Source organism: Salvelinus alpinus, chromosome 7 (assembly GCF_045679555.1).
Source record: "Salvelinus alpinus chromosome 7, SLU_Salpinus.1, whole genome shotgun sequence".
Lineage (NCBI taxonomy): Eukaryota > Metazoa > Chordata > Actinopteri > Salmoniformes > Salmonidae > Salvelinus > Salvelinus alpinus.
The window spans coordinates 62,208,692-62,233,209 of NC_092092.1; the positions used below are offsets into that span (position 1 = coordinate 62,208,692).

A 24,518-nucleotide genomic window follows, 5' to 3' on the forward strand; every position below is an offset into this window, starting at 1 on the left:
ACACACACACACACACACACACACACACACACACACACACACACACACACACACACACACACACACACACACACACACACACACACACACACACACACACACACACACACACACACACACACACACACACACACACACACACACACACTCTCACTTATAAGCCTACATCCCAGCCCCTTCCAGCAATCCCTATTCCAAGTTGTGAAACAATACCACACATCCTGCTGGTTGGGCTCCAGCTTCCTGCTGTGATGTCATCAACACACCTAATGAGAGGTGGATGTGCATCACAGCCCCGTCCTGACTCCCATCCCCGTCCTGACTCCCAGCCCCGTCCTGACTCCCATCCCCGTCCTGACTCCCATCCCCGTCCTGACTCCCAGCCCCGTCCTGACTCCCATCCCCGTCCTGACTCCCAGCCCCGTCCTGACTCCCATCCCCGTCCTGACTCCCATCCCCGTCCTGACTCCCAGCCCCGTCCTGACTCCCAGCCCCGTCCTGACTCCCATCCCCGTCCTGACTCCCAGCCCCGTCCTGACTCCCAGCCCGCCCTGACTCCCACCCCCGCCCTGACTCCCAGCCCCGTCCTGACTCCCATCCCCGTCCTGACTCCCATCCCCGTCCTGACTCCCATCCCCGTCCTGACTCCCATCCCCGCCCTGACTCCCAGCCCCGCCCAGCCCCGTCCTGACTCACAGCTCCGCCCTGACTCCCAGCCCCGTCCTGACTCCCATCCCCGCCCTGACTCCCAGCCCCGTCCTGACTCCCATCCCCGTCCTGACTCCCATCCCCGTCCTGACTCCCATCCCCGCCCTGACTCCCAGCCCCGTCCTGACTCCCAGCCCCGTCCTGACTCCCAGCCCCGCCCCGCCCTGACTCCCAGCCCCGTCCTGAATCCCATCCCCGCCCTGACTCCCAGCCCCGCCCTGACTCCCATCCCTGCCCTGACTTCCAGCCACGTCCTGACTCCCAGCCCTGTCCTGACTCCCAGCCCCGTCCTGACTCCCATACCAGTGACCTGACACCCCATAACACAGGTCAAGCTCTCACTTCCCATCTCACTCCCAAGCTTTCAACTCTCACCTACCACCACCACAATTTTGCCTGTCAGCAGCAAACACACACACACACATAAACACTGTGTCCGTTGGTCACTTATCTGTGTGAGTGTGCCGATGTCGCATGATCGTCCATGTGTGTGTGTGTGTGTGTGCATGCATGTGTGTGTGTATGCATGTGTGTGTGTGTGTGTGTGTGTGTGCACGTGTGTGCACGTGTGATCGTCCATGTGTGCAGCTAGCTGGTGTTTCACACCGCCCTAACAGGGAATCACACCCCTTTCCTCTTACACCAAAACAACAACAGTTTCAGTTTAGTGTGTGTTTGTATGCAGGGCAGATGGCAGCTCTGGATACATACATGACTACTGACCTTTATTTAGCCCAAAATAAAGGACAACATTTACCTCAGATTGCGTGCACCTTCAGACAAACTGTACTGGAACATCCAAGCTATATCATGGCAAATTAAGTTCTGGGTAAAAGGTCAAACGTCTGGGATAATTCCCTGATGTGAAATGTACCTAGCGCTATGTGGATAGAGTAGGTTGAGACCAGGTCCTATCTCTCGGAGGGGGGGTATTGGGCCTTAGCCAGATGACAATAAACATGTGGCTAATTGCCTCGGGCTAAAATACCTGCCGTAATAATGAAAGCCAAACACGGTCTATTAGGCAGCAGCAGCCATCTGTTGTATCGACTGAAGGGCTGGGAGAGGGTGATAAATGGGAAATCAATGGAGTTGTTGGGGACGTTTTACTGATTTAATGCTCAAATTAGGATGATACAGCAGTTTCCTTTCACTGTTCTGTTCGATTGGTACTAAGCACCGATCTCCAATTCATTGGTCGTACAGGCTGTAATAACTATGTTGTTATAGGCTGCTATTATCTTTGCCTAGGGTCGTTGGATGTTATTATCTTTGTCTCGGGTCGTAAGATGTTATCATCTTTGTCTAGGGTCATAGGATGTTATTATCTTTGTCTAGGGTCATAGGATGTTATTGTCTTTGTCTAGGGTCGTAGGATGTAATTATCTTTGCCTAGGGTCGTTGGATGTTATTATCTTTGTCTCGGGTTGTAAGATGTTATCATCTTTGTCTAGGGTCATAGGATGTTATTATCTTTGTCTAGGGTCATAGGATGTTATTATCTTTGTCTAGGGCCGTAAGATGTTATCATCTTTGTCTAGGGTCATAGGATGTTATTATCTTTGTCTCGGGTCGTAGGATGTTATTATCTTTGTCTAGGGTCATAGGATGTTATTATCTTTGTCTAGGGTCATAGGATGTTATTATCTTTGTCTCGGGTCGTAGGATGTTATTATCTTTGTCTAGGGTCATAGGATGTTATTATCTTTGTTTCGGGTCTTAAAATGTCATCATCTTTGTCTCGAGTCGCTTAGTTTTACTAATCATTCCATGATGAACTGTAAGCTTTAGAGGGATGTTCTTTTCACTGATCTCCCACCTGCAGACCTCAAAGGAAAATGCAAAAACACAATCCTTTATTTGAGTTTGGAATTATATTGATTCTTCATAATGTCAAGTGAAATGAACCAAAGTCTAAAAGGTTATTTAAAACATTAACCTCACAGACCTCAATTTGGAGTGAACATACTGACAAAGCACTTTCATTTAATAATCCTTTGTGCTTTCTCTCCGCAGACTTATAATTAAACTTTCGTTGCAAAACCTTGATCATGTCTTAGAATAAAGATCCAATACAGAGTGTTCTGTGTGCTTTTAAGATATACTTCTTAATCAAAGGGGATTGAGGCTTTAGGCCTACACTCTCTATTGCTGTCAAAAAGTTATTTTAACTTTCTGTGATGATTTTTTTTCAACAAATGTTTCGTTATCAATAAAATGTCACAATAAGGTGCAGAGCGTTCTATTTGCCTTCTGGCGGCAAGGAGACCCAGCTCCGCTAAAACCATTGACAACGGTGTGCAGTTTTCAAGGTATTGTTAAATAAATGTTAACAATTTGGTTGTAATATCATCAAGTCTTGAAGAGCATAGTCAGAACTACACATTTTTGATTATTCCTATAAGGGCACAAGGAGAGACCCAAACGCAGACACAGGAGGCAGATGGTTGCGCTCCGATATTTATTATAACAAAAGGGCTAGGCAAAAGGCAGGTCGAGGACAGGCGAGAGTTCATAAACCAGGTCAGAGTCCAAAAAAGTTGAAGGGGATAGGCAGGCTCGAGGTCAGACAGGCAGAGTGGTCAGGCAGGCGGGTTCTGCGTCAGGACAGGCCAGGGTCAGGGCTAGGAAAACCACTGGTTGACTTGGCAAAACAAGACGAACTGGCCCAGAGAGACAGGAAACACAGGGATAAATACACTGGGGACTAATGGGGAAAACAGGTGACACCTGGAGGTGGGTGAAGACAATCACAAAGACAGGTGAAACAGATCATGCGTGACAATTGCATGCAAAACAATTGCACACATTTAGCTCTATCATCTGAGTTATACAGCAAGTAGGCCTAACTTCAATCTTTTCATGCTCAGTAAACATCAACTGATCATGTCATTTCCGATAAGTGAGGGTTGCCTGATATCTCTCATTATTGGCCACCATTAATTGTATATTTGATTGGTATGTAAAAAAGTTAACTATACCTGACAAGTATGAGTGGTTTAGGTTAATTTCCCATCCTTTGTTGGGTCTGCCTGTCAAGCAGCAGAAGAGCGCATTTGCCAATGTAACGTTACTGTTGGCTGATAATGTTTACTTTGCAAGTTACCAGTAGAAACTTTGTACAGTTGGCTAAACATAGTGGTAAGTAGACCTAATGTACTTTTTTCTCAAACCAAAGTAGGCCTACCTATAGAAGTTAGCTAACATGATCCCCTTTTGAACATTGTTTTTAATTAAGAGTATTTAATCACGATTGCTGCTGACAGACATGATAGGTTACATTGATTGAATTGGCTAGCTAGCTAATAATGACAAATCGGCTAGCTAGCTAACAACAGATCACGTCAATATGGCTAGTTAACAAGCTAACTTTCAGGGGAAAAACTAGTTGGCTATATACAAATATTGTTTGATTTGATTGCCATCTACAGTGGTGATGACAATAGTCCGACTGACAACTTTACCAGGACGATTTCAAGCTCTTTCTAAAAGCCTAATATCTGACGAAGCAAGCTAAATGACACATTTTGTTTGCTTCAGCTAACTAGCTACATACCAAACGTATCTGGCTACCTTCAAGTAACTGAAAATCCATGATTAATTGATATTGCTATCTAGCTATTTTAAGATGAATGCACTAACTGTAAGTCACTGTCACGCCCTGGCCTTAGTTATCTTTGTTTTCTTTATTATTTTAGTTAGGTCAGGGTGTGACATGGGGGATGTTGGTGTGTTTTTGTCTAGTCGAGGGTTTTTCTATTGTCTAGGGGGTTTTGGTAGAGTTTATGGGGTTGTGTTCTGTGTAGGTGTTTAGGTATGTCTATGGTTGCCTGAGTGGTTCTCAATCAGAGACAGCTGTCTATCGTTGTCTCTGATTGGGAGCCATATTTAAGGCAGCCATAGGCATTAGGCAGGTTGTGGGTAATTGTCTATGTCTATGTTGCATGTTAGCACTTAGTCTGTATAGCGTCACGTTTGTTGTTTTGTTAGTTTGTATAAGTATTTGTTTCGTCTTCATTTTATTAAAGAAGATGTATCATTATCACGTTGCGCCTTGGTCCACTCTTCCACATAAAGACGATCGTGACAGTCACTCTGGATAAGAGTGTCTGCTAAATGACTAAAATGTAAATGTAAAGTTTACTGATTGCTGTATAACTCTGATGATAGAGTTAAATGTGGAATAATCTCAAATTTATAGTTCTGACTATGCTCTTCAAGAGGTGATGATATTAAAACCAAATAGTTATAAAATGTATTTATCAGTCCCTTAAACAGCATAGTTGTCAATGGTTTTAGCTGAGCTGGAGGTCTTCTTGCCCCCAGCAGCCAAATCGAAAGCTATTGTGACTTTATATTGATAACAACCTATAGAAGTCCATGTTCAATCACATGTAAGCCTCAAGGCTTTGTAATGGGCAGCTCCCATGTCTGTCATGTTGAGTGGTTGTGAAGCCAATTCATTTACTTTTATGACTATGGTCAGAGCTACATATTTTAGATTTGTCGCATTCCTGCCACAACCTGGTACAGTGCATTCAGAAAGTATTCACACACCTTGACTTTCCCCCCCCAAAAAAATTGTGTTACAGCCTGAATTTAAAATTGACATTATTTGCCATTGGTCTGCAAACAATACCCCTTAATGTCAAAGTGGAATTATGTTTTTAGACATTTTTACAAATTAATTAAAAATGGAAAGTTTACTTGAGTCAATAAGTGTTCAACCCCTTTAATATGGCAAGCTTAAATAAGTTCAGGAGTAAAAATGTGCTTAACGAGTCACATAATAAGTTGCATGGACTCACTCTGTGAGCAGTAATAGTGTTCAACATGATTTTTGAATGACTACCTCATCTCTGTACCCCACACATACAAGTATCTGTAAGGTCCCTCAGTGGAGCAGTGAATTTCAAACCCAGATTCACCCACAAGGTTGAGGTTTACCAATGCCTCGCAAAGAAGTGCACCTATTGGTAGATGGGTACAAATAAAAAAGCAGACAATGAATATCCATATGAGCATGGTGTTAGAGCACGGTAAGTTATCACTTACACTTTGGATGGTGTATCAATACACCATGTCACTATAAATATACAGGTGTCCTTCCTAACTTGGAGAGGAAGGAAACTGCTCCGGGATTTCGCCATGAGGACAATGGACACTTTAAAACAGTTACAGAGTTGAATGGCTGTGATAGGAGAAAACTGAGGATGGATCAACAACACAGCAGTTACTCTGTAATACTAACCTTATTGACAGAGTGAAAAATATCCAAAACATGCATCTTGTTTGCAAATAGGCGCTATAGTTATAATGCAAAGAATGTGGCAAAGCAATTCACTTTCTGTCCTAAATACAAAGTGTTATGTTTGGGGCAAATCCAATACATTGCTGAGTACCACTCTCCATATTTTCAAGCATAGCGGTGGCTGCATCATGTTATGACTATGGTTGTAATCGTTAAGAACCGGGAGTTTTTCAGGATAACAAATAAACGGAATGGAGCTAAGCACAGGGAAAATCCTTCAGGAAAACCTGGTTCAGTCGGCTTTCCACCAGACACTGGGAGATTAATTCACCTTTCAGCAGGACAATAACCTAAAACACAAGGCCAAATCTACACTAGTTGCTTACCAAGAAAACTGTGAATGTTCCTGAGTGGTGAAGTTAGTTTTGACTTAAATCTACTAGAAAATCTAAGGCAAATCTGAAAATACTCATAGCTGTAATCACTGCCAAAGGTGTTTTTTTATAAAGTATTGACACAGGGGTATGAATACTTATGTAAATGAGATATTTCTGTATTTAATTTTCAATCAATTTGCTAATATTTCTAAAAACATGTTTTCACTTTGTCATGTGTGTAGATGCATGAGAAAAAACATCTCAATCAAGTGTATTTCTAAAGCCCTTTTTACATCAGCCGATGTCACAATGTGCTATACAGAAACCCAGCCTAAAACCTCAAAGAGCAATTGAATCAGTTTTGAATTCAGGCTGTAACACAACAAAATAAGGAATAAGTCCAGGGGTATGAATACTTTCTGAAGGCACTGCATATGGCCCAGCCATTCCTGGATTTTACGGCGGAGACCTGCGAAATTCGAGGCATCCATCTGAATCTCTATCCGGTGCCAAGTGTTCATTAGCACATTCATCTCATTTGACGTTTGGCCTCTTTCCCTGTTATTTTTGTGTCAGGCGGCGGTGAGTTTGATTGTGGCTTTTATTATCGCAGAAAACATCTCCCCTAAATATCCACGAGCGCTTGTTTACCTTGGTGCGAACGCCCCTCTCCTTGATACTCCAGATCATTTAGCAAATAAAAGAATTGGAGACATGGAGCAATCATTGTGTCATTTTTTCAGCTTCATTTCACAGCATGATTAATTTATCCTTGTCCTTCCAATTAGTTGAACGTCAACTCTTTCTCTATCCACCCAACAGAGGCAACAGTTTTTCAAGTAAACATTTCTTCCCTAAAAAAGGAAAGTAAGATATGAAACCTCTTTATCTCACTTACAATGGACATTACTCCATTACATCATTTAGTTTGGGAACTTAAATGGCTCCACTCTTCTAACAAAGTAACATAACATCCCACTCTCAATCTTTAAGTTAAAGTAGGGTTTCCAACAACACAGTTTGAGGCTTTATATCCCTTTAAATCTCAGTTTGCGTATCATGACACATTATTTCCTCTCAGTCAGAAGTTGCCACTTGTCAGACGCTTGTCATACACTGTGGACAGTGTAAGGTGGGTTGCGTTGGGCAGCCTAGTGTGTGACTCACTAGAGCCCTGGTCAGCCATCAAGACTTCCTGCCTCTGCCCCTGGCATGCTATACCACTCAGATGGATTAGGGGATATTAAGCGCCAGAGAGTGGGGCCACTAGCAGAGCCGGGGGTGTTCATGACAGAGCATGGCAGGATGCATGACAGGTGTGTTGTGGTTCCAGGCTGCTGGCTCTTTTAGTCTGTACTGGATCGTATAGCTGGCGGATGGGGATCGGAGACGGGTTGGATTTTGTGGAGTTAGGTAAGTATAAGGTTTTGTACAATCTCTCTCTCTTTCCATCCAGGCCATCTGGCCTAGCTTGTCAAGCACTTAGCTCTTATCCCGGCCACAGCACTCACTGGTAATGACACAGTATCGCTCATTGTCACCCTAACAGTCATCACTGTACCAATACCAGGGGTCACAGGTGCACCACTCCAAAACGCCACTCTGACCTTGGCCAGAACAGCATCAGTGACAGGCCAACAGCCACGTCTGAGGATCAGGCAGGCAGGCAAACCGATTTGTTCTCTGTTTGCACAAGGATGACCTTTGATTCATTTTAGAGTTATTTAGCTTTCATAATTCTGAGTTAGAGTTGTTATTCTGTTGCATTCATTGTTGAATAATGCTGGAAGCACATTTTGTATTGTTTCTGTGAGCATCCAACAACAATATCTAAAAGTCCTTAACAGACACAAAAGGGAATATTACCTTGTTGAATATTTAATAACACCCTTCATTTTTACAGCAATGTCAAAAACTCATAGAATCCAATTCATCTGTGTTATGAGAATGTATGGCCAGAGACCAAACAGTAAGTCATCCATCAATTGATAATAACAATGCACAGAGGATATGGCCTTATGGGCCAGCAGAGTTGTGAAGTGCTACAGTAAGCAAAATCTCCTGTTTGTTCATCTTTATTTTTCACCTACTGCTGTATTCATTAAAAACTGCCCAAAGGTATCTAAAAGGGCTTGGCACATTAATCCAGAGTTTAAATATCCCAGATGTAAGTTCCAACTTAATCAATACACTCATATAGACTTACAAAACTTCCACACCCACATAAAGAATACTACAGTTTACTATAGAATACTATAGTACGTATAGTATTCTGTAGTAATCAACAGTACTGTATACTGTAGAATGCTATACTCCACTCTGTTGTATCCCACGATCATGTGTAGTACTTACTATAGAATTGCATAGTGTGCTGTAGAATACTGCACACTAATTTTATAAAGATAATAAAACAAAAACACTATAGTAAAAAGTACAGTAATGTCCCCAAAAACACTACAATAAACACTGCAGTATACTACGATAATGTCCACAAAAACACTACAGTAAATTTTACAGTATACTACAGTGAAGTCAGCAAAAACACTTCAGTAAATACTACAATAAAGTCTGTAAAAACAGGTACTTATAAAATAGTATGCTATAGTATTTTTTCAAGTAGGCACAAGTTAATTTATAGAACAGATGGAGAGGGTTGGCTGAGAGTACAGTATGTATAGGGCCTTCGGAAAGTATACAGACCCTTGACTTTTTCCACATGTCACGACTTCCGCCGAAGTCGGCTCCTCTCCTTGTTCGGGCGGCGTTCGGCGGTCGACGTCACTGGCTGTCTAGCCATCGCTGCTCCATTTTCATTTATCCATTTGTTTTGTCTTGTTCCCTGCACACCTGGTTTTCATTCCCCAATCACACTACATGTATTTATTCCTCTGTTCCCCCTCATGTCGTTGTGTGAAATTGTTTGTGTGTTACGTGTTTTTGTACGCACTAGGCTTGCGTGCGTTTTTTCCCAGTGTTATTTCACGAAGCCTGTTTGTATTGTTATACATTTGATGTTTTGTAACTGTTTTGCTTTACACTTTGCCTTGTTGGCTGGAGGTTTTTTGACGCAGCTGCGTCCATCTGTATCTCTTTCCTGCCAAAATAAAGTGTGCGCCTGTTCACAATTCTCTGCTCTCCTGCACCTGACTTCACCACAAGTACGTAATCTAAACACAATACCCCATAATTAGAAAGCAAAAACAGTGTTTAGAAATGTTTGCTAATTTATAGAAAATAAAAAAACTGAAATATAACATTTACGTATTCAGACCCTTTATTCGGTACTTTGTTGAAGCACCTTTGGCAGTGATTACAGCCTTGAGTCTTCATGGGTATGATGCTACAATCTTAGCACACCTGGATTTGGAGAGTTTCTCCTATTCTTCTCTGCAGACCCTCTCAAGCTCTGTCAGGTTGGATGGGGAGCGTCGCCGCACAGCTATTTTCAGGTCTCTCCAGAGATGTTCGATTGGGTTCAAGTCCGGGCTCTGGCTGGGCCACTCAAGGACATTCAGAGACTTGTCCCAAAGCCACTCCTGCGTTGTCTTGGGTGTGTGCTTAGGGTCGTTCCTGTTGGAAGGTGAACCTTTGCCCCAGTCTAAGGTCCTGAGTGCTCTGGAGCAGGTTTTCATTAAGGATCTCTCTGTATTTTGCTCCGTTCATTTGTGCCTCGATCCTGACTTGTCTCCCAGTCCCTGATGCTGAAAAATATCCCCACAGCATGATTCTGCCACCACCATGCTTCACCTTAGGGATGGTGCAAGGTATCCTCCAGACGTAACGCTTGGCATTCAGGCCAAAGAGTTCAATCTTGGTTTCATCAGACCAGAGAATCTTGTTTCTCATGTTCTGAGAGTCTTTAGGTGCCTTTTGGTAAACTCCAAGCAGGCTGTCATGTGCCTTTTACTGAGGAATGGCTTCCACTCTGGCCACAGCACTCCACTGATTGGTGGAGTGCTTCAGAGATGGTTGTCCTTCTGGAAGGTTCTCCCATCTCCACAGAGGAACTCTAGAGCTCTGTCAGAGTGACCATCGGGTTCTTGTTCACCTCCCTGAACAAGGTCCTTCTCCCCTGTTTGCTCAGTTTGGCAAACGTCTACCATTTAAGAATGATGGGAGGCCACTGTGCTCATGGGGACCTTCAATGCTGCAAAAATGTTTTGATACTCTTCCCCAGAACTGTGCCTCGACACAAATCTGTCTCGAAGCTCTTTGGTAAATTCCTTCGACCTTAATGGCTGGGTTTTTGCTCTGACATGCACTGTCAACTGTGGGACCTTACATAGACAGGTGTGTGTGTACCTTTCCAAATCATGTCCAATCAGTTAAATTTGCCATAGGTGGACTCCAATCAAGTTGTAGAAACATCTCAAGGATGATGGCCTCTAAACCTTCAAGCTGCATACTGGACCCTATTCCAATTAAACTACTGAAAGAGCTGCTTCCTGTGCTTGGCCCTCCTAGGTTGAACATAATAAACGGCTCTCTATCCACCGGATGTGTAACAAACTCACTAAAAGTGGCAGTAATAAAGCCTCTCTTGAAAAACCAAACCTTGACCCAGAAAATATAAAAAAACTATCGGCCTATATCGAATCTTCCATTCCTCAAAATTTTTTGGGAAAAAGCTGTTGCGCAGCAACTCAATGCCTTTCTGAAGACAAACAATGTATACGAAATGCTTCAGTCTGGTTTTAGACCCCATCATAGCACTGAGACTGCACTTGTGAAGGTGGTAAATTACCTTTTAATGGTGTCAGACCGAGGCTCTGCATCTGTCCTCGTGCTCCTAGACCTTAGTGCTGCTTTTGATACCATCGATCACCACATTCTTTTGGAGAGATTGGAAACCCAAATTGGTCTACACGGACAAGTTCTGGCCTGGTCTAGATCTTATCTGTCGGAAAGATATCAGTTTGTCTCTGAATGGTTTGTCCTCTGACAAATCAACTGTAAATTTCGGTGTTCCTCAAGGTTCCGTTTTAGGACCACTATTGTTTTCACTATATATTTTACCTCTTGGGGATGTCATTCGAAAACATAATGTTAACTTTCATTGCTATGCGGATGACACACAGCTGTACATTTCAATGAAACATGGTGAAGCCCCAAAATTGCCCTCGCTAGAAGCCTGTGTTTCAGACATAAGGAAGTGGATGGCTGCAAACGTACTACTTTTAAACTCGGACAAAACAGAGATGCTTGTTCTAGGTCCCAAGAAACAAAGAGATCTTCTGTTGAATCTGACAATTAATCTTGATGGTTGTACAGTCGTCTCAAATGAAACTGTGAAGGACCTCGGCGTTACTCTGGACCCTGATCTCTCTTTTGATGAACATATCAAGACTGTTTCAAGGACAGCTTTTTTCCATCTACGTAACATTGCAAAAATCAGAAACTTTCTGTCCAAAAATTATGCAGAAAAATGTATCCATGCTTTTGTTACTTCTAGGTTAGACTACTGCAATGCTCTACTTTCCGGCTACACGGATAAAGTACTAAATAAACTTCAGTTAGTGCTAAATACGGCTGCTAGAATCCTGACTAGAACCCCAAAATTTGATCATATTACTCCAGTGCTAGCCTCCCTACACTGGCTTCCTGTTAAGGCAAGGGCTGATTTCAAGGTTTTACTGCTAACCTACAAAACATTACATGGGCTTGCTCCTACCTATCTTTCCGATTTGGTCCTGCCATACATACCTACACGTACGCTACGGTCACAAGACGCAGGCCTCCTAATTGTCCCTAGAATTTCTAAGCAAACAGCTGGAGGCAGGGCTTTCTCCTATAGAGCTCCATTTTTATGGAATGGTCTGCCTACCCATGTGAGAGACGCAGACTCGGTCTCAACCTTTAAGTCTTTACTGAAGACTCATCTCTTCAGTAGGTCATATGATTGAGTGTAGTCTGGCCCAGGAGTGTGAAGGTGAACGGAAAGGCTCTGGAGCAACGAACCGCCCTTGCTGTCTCTGCCTGGCCGGTTCCCCTCTCTCCACTGGGATTCTCTGCCTCTAACCCTATTACAGGGGCTGAGTCACTGGCTTACTGGTGCTCTTTCATGCCGTCCCTAGGAGGGGTGCGTCACTTGAGTGGGTTGAGTCACTGACGTGATCTTCCTGTCTGGGTTGGCGCCCCCCCTTGGGTTGTGCCGTGGCGGAGATCTTTGTGGGCTATACTCGGCCTTGTCTCAGGATGGTAAGTTGGTAGTTGAAGTTTTCCCTCTAGTGGTGTGGGGGCTGTGCTTTGGCAAAGTGGGTGGGGTTATGTCCTTCCTGTTTGGCCCTGTCCGGGGGTATCATCGGATGGGGCCACAGTGTCTCCTGACCCCTCCTGTCTCAGCCTCCAGTATTTATGCTGCAGTAGTTTATGTGTCGGGGGGCTAGGGTCAGTCTGTTATATCTGGAGTACTTCTCCTGTCTTATCCGGTGTCCTGTGTGAATTTAAGTATGCTCTCTCTAATTCTCTCTTTCTCTCTTTCTTTCTCTCTCTCGGAGGACCTGAGCCCTAGGACCATGCCTCAGGACTACCTGGCACGATGACTCCTTGCTGTCCCCAGTCCACCTGGCCGTGCTGCTGCTCCAGTTTCAACTGTTCTGCCTGCGGCTATGGAACCCTGACCTGTTCACCGGACGTGCTACCTGTCCCAGACCTGCTGTTTTCAACTCTCTAGAGACAGCAGGAGCGGTAGAGATACTCTCAATGATCGGCTATGAAAAGCCAACTGACATTTACTCCTGAGGTGCTGACTTGCTGCACCCTCGACAACTACTGTGATTATTATTATTTGACCATGCTGGTCATTTATGAACATTTGAACATCTTTGCCATGTTCTGTTATAATCTCCACCCGGCACAGCCAGAAGAGGACTGGCCACCCCTCATAGCCTGGTTCCTCTCTAGGTTTCTTCCTAGGTTTTCGCCTTTCTAGGGAGTTTTTCCTAGCCACCGTGCTTCTACACCTGCATTGCTTGCTGTTTGGGGTTTTAGGCTGGGTTTCTGTACAGCTGATGTAAGAAGGGCTATATAAATACATTTGATTTGATGATCAATGGAAACAGGATGCACCTGAGCTCAATTTCGAGTCTCAAAGCAAAGTGTCTGAATACTTATGTAAATAAGGTTAATTTTTAATACATTTGCAAAAATGTCTAAAACCCTTTTTTCACTTTGTCATTATTGGGTATTATGTGTAGATCGCTTATTTTTTTAAATCCATTTTAGAATATGGCTGTAACGTAACAAAATTTGGAAAACGGGATCTGAATACTTTTCGAATGCACTGTACTCTGTGATGCTGTTCACTACACTGAGCAGAGCGTAAAACTAATACTATTGGCACTCTGTGCTCAGCACTCTGTGCTGTTCACTACACTAAGCAGAGCTTAAAATGAATAGTATGTACTCTGATGTTGTTCACTACATTCCATCTATAAATTGATTCAAATTCATCCTATGAACTGGTTTGCCATTATTTATTAATTGAATTGAATACGACCCCAGGTCAGCCACTGGCTGTGGAAACTAAACTCTGTCTGTGATGGTTTGATGACAAAGTTGTGTGTGTGTGTGTGTTCACTGGGCTATCTCTGCTCTGAGACAGACAAGGATGCTGAGGGGTAAATATAGTTATCTATCTCCTCTCTATTTTGGCCCTCTGTTGTCTGGCGTCCCCCAGCAATGTGTACAGTGACTCAGCCTCAGGGCTGCATCTCAATCCAAAAGAGCTGTCCCTTCTTCACTCCCATTCATGGATCTGTAATGACTGTGTGAAACTGAGCAAATACTGCATCTAGTTTCTGAAATATACAGTATCTGTCAAAACTTTGGACACACCTACTCATTCAAGGGCTTTTCTTTATTTGTACTATTTTCCATATTGTAGAATAATAGTGAATACATCAAAACTATGAAATGACACATGGAATCATGTAGTAACCAAAAAAGTGTTAAACAATTCAGAATAGATTTAGATTCTTCAAAGTAGCCACCCTTTGCCTTGATGACAGCTTTCTACACTCTTGGCATTCTCTCAACCAGCTTCACCTGGAATGCTTTTCCAAAAGTGTTGAAGGAATTCCTACATATGTTGAGCATTTGTTGGCTGCTTTTCCTTCACTCTGCGGTCCAACTCATCCCAAAGCATCTCATTTGGGTTGAAGTCGGGTGATTGTGCAGGCCAGGTTATCTGATGCAGCATTCCATCACTCTCCTTCTTGGTCAAATAGCCCTTACCCAGCCTGGCGGTGTGTTGAGTCATTGTCTTTTTGAAAAAACAACTAAGCACAAAGCAGATGGGGTGGCGTATCGCTGCAAAATGCTGTGGTAGCCATGCTGGTTAAGTGTGCCTTGAATTCTAAATAAATCACAGTGTCACCAGCAAAGCACCCCCACACCATCACACCTCTTCCTCCATGCTTCACGGTGGGAATCACACATGCAGAGATCATCTGTTCACCTACTCTGCGTCTCACAAATACACGGCGGTTGGAATCAAAAATCTCAAATTTGGACTCATCAGACCAAAGGACAGATTTCCACCAGTCTAATGTCCATTGCTCGTGTTTCTTGGCCCAAGCAAGTCTCTTCTTATTATTGGTGTCCTTTAGCCGTGGTTTCTTTGCAGCAATTCGATAATGAAGGCCTGCTTCACGCAGTCTCCTCTAAACAGTTGATGTTAATGTGTCTGATACTTGAACTCTGTGAAGCATTTATTTGGGCTGCAATTTATGAGGCTGGTAACTCTAATGAACTTGTCTTCTGCAGCAGAGGTAACTCTGAGTCTGTCCTTCATAGGGCTTGATGGTTTTTGCGACTGCACTTGAAGAAACTTTAAAAGTTCTTGAAAGTTTCCGCATTGACTGACCTTCATGTCTTAAAGTAATGATGGACTGTCGTTTCTCTTTTCTTATTTTAGCTCTTCTTGCCATACTATGGACATGGTATTTTACCAAATCGGGCTAACTTCTCTACGCCACCCCTACCTTGTCACAACACAACTGATTGGCTCAAACGCATTAAATTCCACAAATTAACTTTTAATTAACAAGGAACACATGTTAATTTAAATGCATTCCAGGTGACTACCTCATGAAGCTGGTTCAGAGAATGCCAAGAGTGCGCAAAGCAATCATCAAGGCAAAGTGTGGCTACTTTGTAGAATCTCAAATATAAAATATATTTTGATTTGTTTAACACTTTTTTGGTTACTATATGATTCCATGTGTGTTATTTCATAGTTTTGATGTCTTCACTACTATTCTACAACGTAGAAAATAGTAAAAATAATTATAAAATTATCCTAATAAAAACCCTGCAATGAGTAGGTGTGTCCAAACTTTTGACTGGTACTGGATCTATAGCCTATCCAGTCCTATCAGATCTGTGATGGGGGAGTGGGGGACGGGAGAAGGAAGGAGAGTGAGTGAGGGAAGAACAGAAGGGAATATAATTTTTGGAATGAGACACAGCCTTCAACTTACCCCAGACCCCATCCTGCTTTGCTGTCCCTCCGTGTACCCAGCATCCTCTGAGCTTCTTATCTCCAACCTTAACCACCTCCCCTCTTGTCAACAGGACACTGCTGCTGTCTGAATAGGGAGTACGACACAGGGATATATTGTCTTTAGAACCACAGTCAAATGGAGGTTGGCTATAAAGTGAACTACAAAAATAGGTTGGCATTCCAAGATGAAGATTAATAAAGTTGTGTTTCAATCAATTGTGAGTATATATTTTGATTTCCTTTTTATGTTGTTGTAATATTATTATTTATATTTTTACAATGCAAAACATACACATACAAACGACAACCTCACACAGACATCAACTACATCACCCCTTCCCAGACCCACCTGCCCACACCCCCATCTCCAGCGCCCGCATCACGAGCCGCCACATGGCCTCAAACTGCACCATTTTGTTTCTCTCCGTCGCCCACGCACTTTCAACATTTAGATAATAAAGCATTTGACCTTTCCATTGTGTTAACGACAGATTGGTTGATTTACAGTTTTTAAGTATACATTTTTTCAAGATGATTGATGACAAAAGTATCATCCAACCCATTGGGTATTTCACTACACCCCCATATGCCATGTCTTGAAATATGCAGACAGACAGATTAAAAGTAAGTTTACATTGGAATACTTTTGACAACAATATTTCTAACTCCGCCCATGACTTTTGGACTTCATAGAATTCCCGGAAGGCATAGATTATTGAGTCATTGTCAGATTTACACTTAAGACATGACTGCCATTGTGCTGTAGAATTTGGGAATTTTGTCTCTTGTAAAATAAATGCCATAAATTAGTTTATACTGGATAAAGCGTACATTTTTGTTCACTGTAATTTTGTTAGTTATGTTCCAACATTCCCTCCATCTTGTGACAACATCAGTTATTTTTAAGTTTTGGTTCCAGTAGTTTATTATTTTTTTCTAAGAGATTGTCAGTTGGACAGGCTCTCCGCAAGATTTTGTATATTTTACCTATCATATGAATATCCTTTGCTAACTCAAATAGGTTTCCCTCAAGGTTGCTCTGATGTCTTAAAGATTTCAAATCCAAATTGTGTGATATAAAACTTTGAAGTTGCATGTATTTGAAAATATCTACATTGATCAATCCAAAATTGCTTTTGAACCAGTTGAGCTGACAGCTGTTCTGCACTGTTTCGCTATAGATGTATTCATCAGTCTAGCAATATATTTGATTAATGTGGCAGTGTTCTAGAAAGCTATGACTTTTGACTTTCATTTATGTCTGAGAAAAAAAAAAAGGTAAACCCATATGATCTAGTACACAATAAAAGTATAATAAAACATACAAATATGATATAAAAAAAAAAAATTGTGAATGAATAAGCCTTTTCACTATAATGTTTTAGGAACATCTACCCAAAATATTTCACCTTCTTTATTACTTTATCAAACATATCATGACATTAGTGATAGTCATAATCTGTTAAGTTTGTTAGCGTCTAAATCAATATTTGGGCCATTTAAACAGCATGCATCCTTCCTATAGACAAGTTGAGAAGGGCTATGTAAAGGTCTCGATTTTGTCATTCTGAGCATATGGAAAGTGTCTGCCTCCAACGTAAACAAAATTAGTTCTTTACTTATTTTAGGTTTAATAAAGTGTGTAGGTCGAATTCTTTATTGTACAGTGATTGTTTTGCCATGTCTGCTGTAAAGCAGTCGAGCTGGATAAATGTTTTTCTAAGGACCGCCCCTTTGACGTAACGTTGCAGTGAAGTGATATAAATTGATGTAATGACGCAGCAAACCACCAGAGGGAGGTAAATACACGTTTATTCGACAGATGAATACATTTAGAAAAATATGTTTACATTACTTATATTATGAATTTCCCAAGTCAGAAGACAGCCATCCAGACCTTTCTAGGGTTATGTAAACGTCATCTTTCGAATATTTGACAGATGACTGTCAGCAATAATGCAGTTATGGAAATACATTTATTTCCTATTACCAAGTCATTTACAGTTTCTATGCCTTTTGTTTTCCATGTGGATCATTTTATCGGTGAATTCTGACAAGCTGTCCAAGGATTACTCCATAGGGTCGAGTTTTTAGGGAAAGATATTAGTTCTTGTAGAATACGTAACATTTTCTTCCATGTTGTTGTAGTGTTCTTAACTATGAAGTTGTTATTGTTCTTAGCTTTATCATTGGAAAATAGACACATCAAAAGATTCTGGTGATGAACATGCTCATCTTCAATATGTATCCATCGTTCCTCTTTAGTGCATTGAACTATATGTCGCAAGTAAAGGCCTTGGGTGGTGAGTTGATACAATTCCAAGTTTGGAAAGTTAAAACTACCCAAAGACTTAGGATGATGTAAAACTTTCCTTTTAATTCTATGACTTTTATTTGCCCATAGAAAGTCTGTTATGACCAAGTATACGTTTTTAAAGAATGTCTTCGACGAGGTAATTGGTATTACCAAGACTAAGTATAAAAACTTTGCGAGCCATGCCATTCTGAATAGGTTTATTCTACCTGTTAGATTCATGGGACGATAGTTTTTTCCGTCCAAGGGTTAATTAGATCTTTAGTGTCAGTCGATCTGGAGTCGGCTTGCGTGGTATGATTACAGCCAACTCCTACATGAGTCTGAGGCACAAAGGATTATCTGAAAAACGTTCACAGCAAGATGTGTTTACAGGCTAAGAAAGAGAGAGAGGTGAAAATCAATACCAAGTGAAAAGATGTGTTGCTGAATAACAGAGAAACTCGAAGGGAACCAGTACTTCTGAAGTACCACTAATGCACTCCAATTCATACTCAGCCATTAAGTAAAGCCAGGAATTTAGTGGGCAGACTGTCCTCCCTCCCTATGCTAATTCCTGGTTATACAAGATAATAGGGTTCAGATGAGGGGTTCTTTCTGATGTTTTATTTCTTCAACAGACCTGCTGTGATTATAAGCTATCCAGAGAATGTTTTATGTTCAAGGTCTGTGAATTATTAATTTTTTTAAATTAAATATCTCTCTGTGGTTGTTCCACCTCAAAAAGCACAAGAAAGAGGATTTCGACACCCACCATCTCAGACTGGTCTGAAATAATTTCTGTAGTTATACTTTTTTCAAAGACTAACTTTTAGCATTTGTTGCACAAATCCAATGCAAGTTAATGGTACCTGCAGTTGAAGAGGGAAGTTTACATACACTTAGGTTGAAGTCATTAAAACTTGTTTTTCAACCACTCCACAAATGTCTTGTTAACAAACTATAGTTTTGGCAAGTCGGTTAGGACATCTACTTTGTGCATGACACAAGTAAGTTTTCCAACAATTGTTTACAGACAGATTGTAGCACTTAAAATTTGCTGTATCATAATTCCAGTGAGTCAGAAGTTTGCATACACTAAGTTGACTGTGCCTTTAAACAGCTTGGAAAATTCAAGAAAATTATGTCATGGCTTTAGAAGCTTCTGATAGGCTAATTGACATAATTTGAGTCAATTGGAGGTGTACCTGTGGATGTATTTCAAGGCCTACCATCAAACTCAGTGCCTCTTTGCTTGACATCATGGGAAAATCAAAAGAAATCAGCCAAGACCTCAGACCTCCACAAGTCTGGTTCATCCTTGGGAGCAATTTCCAAATGCCTGAAGGTACCACGTTCATCTGTACAAACAATAGTACGCAAGTATAAACACTATGGGACCACGCAGCCGTCATACCGCTCAGGAAGGAGACGCGTTCTGTCTCCTAGAGATGAATGTACTTTGGTGTGAAAAGTGCAGATCAATCCCAGAACAACAGCAAAGGACCTTGTGAAGATGCTGGAGGAAACAGGTAGAAAGTATCTGTATCCACAGTAAAACGAGTCCTCTATCGACATAACCTGAAAGGCCGCTCAGCAAGGAAGAAGCCACTGCTCCAAAACCGCCATAAAAAAGCCAGACTACGGTTTGCAACTGCACATGGGGACAAATATCGTACTTTTTGGAGAAATGTCCTCTGGTCTGATGAAACAAAAATAGAACTGTTTGGCCATAATGACCATCGTTATGTTTGGAGGAAAGACCCCCATCATGTTGTGGGGGTGCTTTGCTGCAGGAGGGACTGGTGCACTTCACAAAATAGATGGCATCATGAGGATGGAAAACTATGTGTATATATTGAAGCAACATCTCAAGACATCAGTCTGGAAGTTAAAGCTTGGTCGCAAATGGGTCTTCCAAATGGACAATGACCCCAAGCATACTTCCAAAGTTGTGGCAAAATGGCTTAAGGACAACAAAGTCAAGGTATTGGAGTGGCCATCAAAGCCCTGACCTCAATTCTATAGAAAATGGGTGGGCAGAACTGAAAAAGCATGTGCGAGCAAGGAGGCCTGACTCAGTTACAGCTCTGTCAGGAGGATTGGGCCAATATTCACCCAACTTATTGTGGGAAGCTTGTAGAAGGCAACCCAAATCGTTTGACCCAAGTTAAACCATTTAAAGGCAACGCTACCAAATACTAATTGAGTGTATGTAAACTTCTGACCCACTGGGAATGTGCAGATTTTTTTTTAAGCTGAAATAAATCATTCTCTCTACTATTTTTCTGATATTTCAAATTCTTAAAATAAAGGGTGTGATCCTAACTGACCTAAGACAGGGAATTTTTACTAGGATTAAATGTCAGGAAATGTGAAAAACTGAGTTTAAATGTATTTGGCTAAGGTGTATGTAAACTTCCAACTTCAACTGTATATTAGCATTTTCGCACTTCATATCTAAATAATTTCAAGTAATGTAATTGAGTTACACAAATGTATGGATACTTTAGGATGATTTGAACATGAAGCATGAAAATGCTAATATATATACAATTGACTTGAATTGGATTTGTGCCACAAATGCTAAATCGTTAGCATTTGAAACAGTGGGCAGGTAAACAAAACCAAAGCATGGGTTGCTGTTGTACCTTGTCCATAGAATGCTTACAGGCTATGGAAACCAATATGTAATTTTGTAATTTGTTTAACGATCCCAATAAAATTGAGGGGGGGATTATGTATTTTTAATCACCTAATAGCAGGAACAGCATCATTTAGTGTTCAGAACATGGCAATATCAGGACGTAGGATGGGACATAAACAAAATACTGCAAAGTTGCTTAGGAGCTAGAAGCAGAGCTGCCATGTCTGTTGGCGCCATCTTTCTCTTGTGGGTTTTGAATATCAGTCCTCATCAGGTTTAGAAGTTGGAGTTTTGTGGCGATTTCCCAAGCTAACAAATTAAACACAATTCATTGAATAAACAATTTAATTAATTGCCAATATCCACTTTATGCAAGACAAAGTGCTTCTATTACAAACTCCTACATCTTGGTGTGGAATCTGTCCATATCAGCTAGTAAGAGTATCTACAATATTAGATATAAAAGTGTATAAAAATGTATGAAAGTCAATTTTTGCCAATTACATTTCATTGTTTGTTTTTCTAAGCCGTCTATGCAGCTGTCAGCAGCATTGATTTCCTGGATAAAGACATATCTACCAAGGTGACGATGCTTTACCAGGCAGTGGCTTTTGTTTGTGAAATTCAACTCAGTCTGTTTTCTCTCTGTGTAACAGCCTGATTCACTGCACCTCAGGCACACACGGATACGCACACGCACACAACATTATTATTCATCGTATTCAGCTCTAAAAGTACAGGTAGTCTGTCAGTACCTTCACAACCATGTTATGTACAGAACACTGACTGAATAGATAGATGTTGCTGTGTAGATTATCTGATATCTGATGATGATTCCTCTTTCAACAATATTTGGAAGTGTGTTCTAATGATTGATGTCATTCAAGGTCATGCTGAAAGAAATATACTGAGTATTGATACATAACACATGTCTTTTGTTGCCTATAATCAAATCGCAAAGCGCCTCACAATGGGTTAGGATTGACTCCTTCTGGAGAAAACAGACTAAGGTTGTACCAGTGGTTGGAAGCTTAATTTCCAACACTACATAGGCTGTGTAGCCCCTGACGCAGGCAATGTATACAGGACAATTCCCCTGTTGTATATCACCTTGGAAACCTGGAAATGTGAATATTCTCATTTTATTTTTCATGCCATTTGTTATCACACTGAATCAATGGCTTAGTGCACACTCTACATCCTGTGATGTAGCATCTCCTCAGTATAATATTATCATGTTAACACAGAAGCACAAGCACTAGCACTGTTAACATTCTCAAATTGCATTTTTATTCCCCTCCCTAGTTTTTTCATTTCACTCTGATACAAAATACTGCCCCAGTGTGCTTTAGGACCATGCAGACGCCTCAGAGCGGTCTGTTGTGCAGTTTCAGACTGCTGGATTTAGGACTGCACAGACAGCACAGTGCTTTCGGACAGGTTGTGTGAAGGCAAAGCTTTTGAAAGGCTGGCTTAGGATCAGCACTTGTCTAAACATCGGACTGTTAACATGGTTACTTCATGGATATCAGTCTGAAAGAAGTTGCTGTAAAAAAGACACAATAGTCTCTACAAGCTAGAATGTTGAATAAAGTTATATTTAAACATATTTTACCGATTGTCCGTGCTGTTGGTCCTTTTGGCGGTAGAAGGTGGAGATAGGGTATCCACAGGAAAGTGTTGTTTCCCAGACTTTTTGCGGCATCGGTAGGTTCGGTTGCTTGTATTTTCCATATCCTGACGCATTTCATGTGTTGCACAATGTGTAAACAATAGCCAAATGTAATCGCACGTTGTCGACTAAAGCCTGTTACCTTACAATCAGCTGGAAGTGCTTGTGAAATTTTCCAGCTGATTGCGTTGGACAATGTTTAGTTTGTGCTTCGGTTAAACTGAGCCATTGTTGACATATTGTGCAAGTCGCATGTTAATTGCATCAGCATTGAAAATACAAACCAGAAATACAAACCGATATCCAGACCAGTGTACTGAAAGTCGGGTTAATAAGATTGCTCTGTGGATATTTTGTCTCAGATTACCTCATACCACAGGAGGCTGCTGAGGGGAGGACGGCTCATAATAATGGCTAGAAAGGAGTAAATGGAATGATATCAAACACATGGAAACATGTGTTTGATGTGTTCAATACCATTCCATTTATTTATTTTCCCGACATTTTTATGAGCCCCTCCACCACAATTAAGGTGCCACCGGCCACCGGTGCCTCCCACATAAGGACAAAATCAGCGGACATCGGGTAAAGTACGTTCAAATTAAGTTTATTCAACAGTCTGACTTGTGATGGGACTGTTCACCAAAAGTGAGCCTACATATTAGAGACGAGAAAGTAATCTTCCACTGTTAGTCGTAGAGGCTTAGACAAGCATGGGAGAGTTGAACAGAGGCAATTGCTGTCAGTGTGCATGCGTTGCGCTCTTACTCCTTGTTGTAAAAGCAAGCAGAGCAGAAACGGGCTACTATTTAGTTGACAGATGTAGCTGGCAAGGTAACTGCTGTTTGACTTAACAGGAAGAAAAAAATGAAACTACTGTTTATTCGCAGTGCTGAACTTGTAACTGACATGTAACATTATCTAATGTTTCCTCCCCTCTCGACTGAGGTGAATTAACTAGATAGTAGCTACCAAATCAAATCAAATCAAGTTTATTTTATATAGCCCTTCGTACATCAGCTAATATCTCGAAGTGCTGTACAGACACCCAGCCTAAAACCCCAAACAGCAAGCAATGCAGGTGTAGAAGCACGGTGGCTAGGAAAAACTCCCTAGAAAGGCCAAAACCTAGGAAGAAACCTAGAGAGGAACCAGGCTATGAGGGGTGGCCAGTCCTCTTCTGGCTGTGCTGGGTGGAGATTATAACAGAACTATGCCAAGATGTTCAAAATGTTCATAAGTGACAAGCATGGTCAAATAATAATCATGAATAATTTTCAGTTGGCTTTTCATAGCCGATCATCAAGAGTTCCACAGTCAGTTCGGCTCTAGCTATCTGTCAGATATGGCTATAATAGCCACCTCATATCACTATCTAACAGCTGTTGTGTGTTTGTTAATGTTTTGTAGCCTTTGTTTTGTCCTGTTTGAAAATACACTACCGTTCAAAAGTTTGGGGTCACTTAGAAATGTCCTTGTTTTTGAAAGAAAAGCACATTTTTTGTCCATTAAAATAACATCTAATTGATCAGAAATACAGTGTAGACATTGTTAATGTTGTAAATGACTATTGTAGCTGGAAACGGCTGATTTTTAATGGAATATCTACATAGGCGTACAGAGGCCCATTATCAGCAACCATCACTCCTGTGTTCCAATGGCACGTTGTGTCAGCTAATCCAAGTTTATAATTTTAAAAGGCTAATTGATCATTAGAAAACCATTTTGCAATTATGTTAGCACAGCTGAAAACTGTTGTGCTGATTAAATAAGCAATAAAACTGGCCTTCTTTAGACTAGTTGAGTATCTGGAGCATCAGCATTTGTGGGTTCGATTACAAGCTCAAAATGGCTAGAAACAAAGAACTTTCTTCTGAAACTCGTAAGTCTATTCTTGTTCTGAGAAATGAAGGCTATTCCACGTGAGAAATTCCCAAGAAACTGAAGATCTCGTACAACGCTGTGTACTACTCCCTTCACAGAAAAGTGCAAACTGGCTCTAACCAGAATAGAAAGAGTGGGAGGCCCCGGTGCACAACTGCGCAAGAGGATAAGTACATTAGAA

The 24,518-nt window shown here is 41.4% G+C and overlaps 1 protein-coding gene and 1 long non-coding RNA gene across 2 annotated transcripts; one reads left to right on the forward strand and one right to left on the reverse strand.

Moving 5' to 3' along the window:
* Window positions 1–269: 269 nt before the first annotated feature.
* On the forward strand, window positions 270–1,022 carry LOC139581904 (protein TsetseEP-like). Its single transcript, XM_071412102.1, has one exon. It carries the CDS (start codon window positions 270–272, stop codon window positions 1,020–1,022), a length of 753 nt encoding a protein of 250 aa, XP_071268203.1.
* A 2,132-nt stretch (window positions 1,023–3,154) lies between these two features.
* On the reverse strand, window positions 3,155–22,624 carry LOC139581444 (uncharacterized). The gene is made up of 3 exons (XR_011676219.1): window positions 22,397–22,624; window positions 15,819–15,926; window positions 3,155–3,371 (listed from the first exon to the last, which is right to left on the reverse strand). It is a non-coding gene; the product is annotated as an uncharacterized lncRNA (long non-coding RNA).
* Between the last annotated feature and the right edge of the window lie 1,894 nt (window positions 22,625–24,518).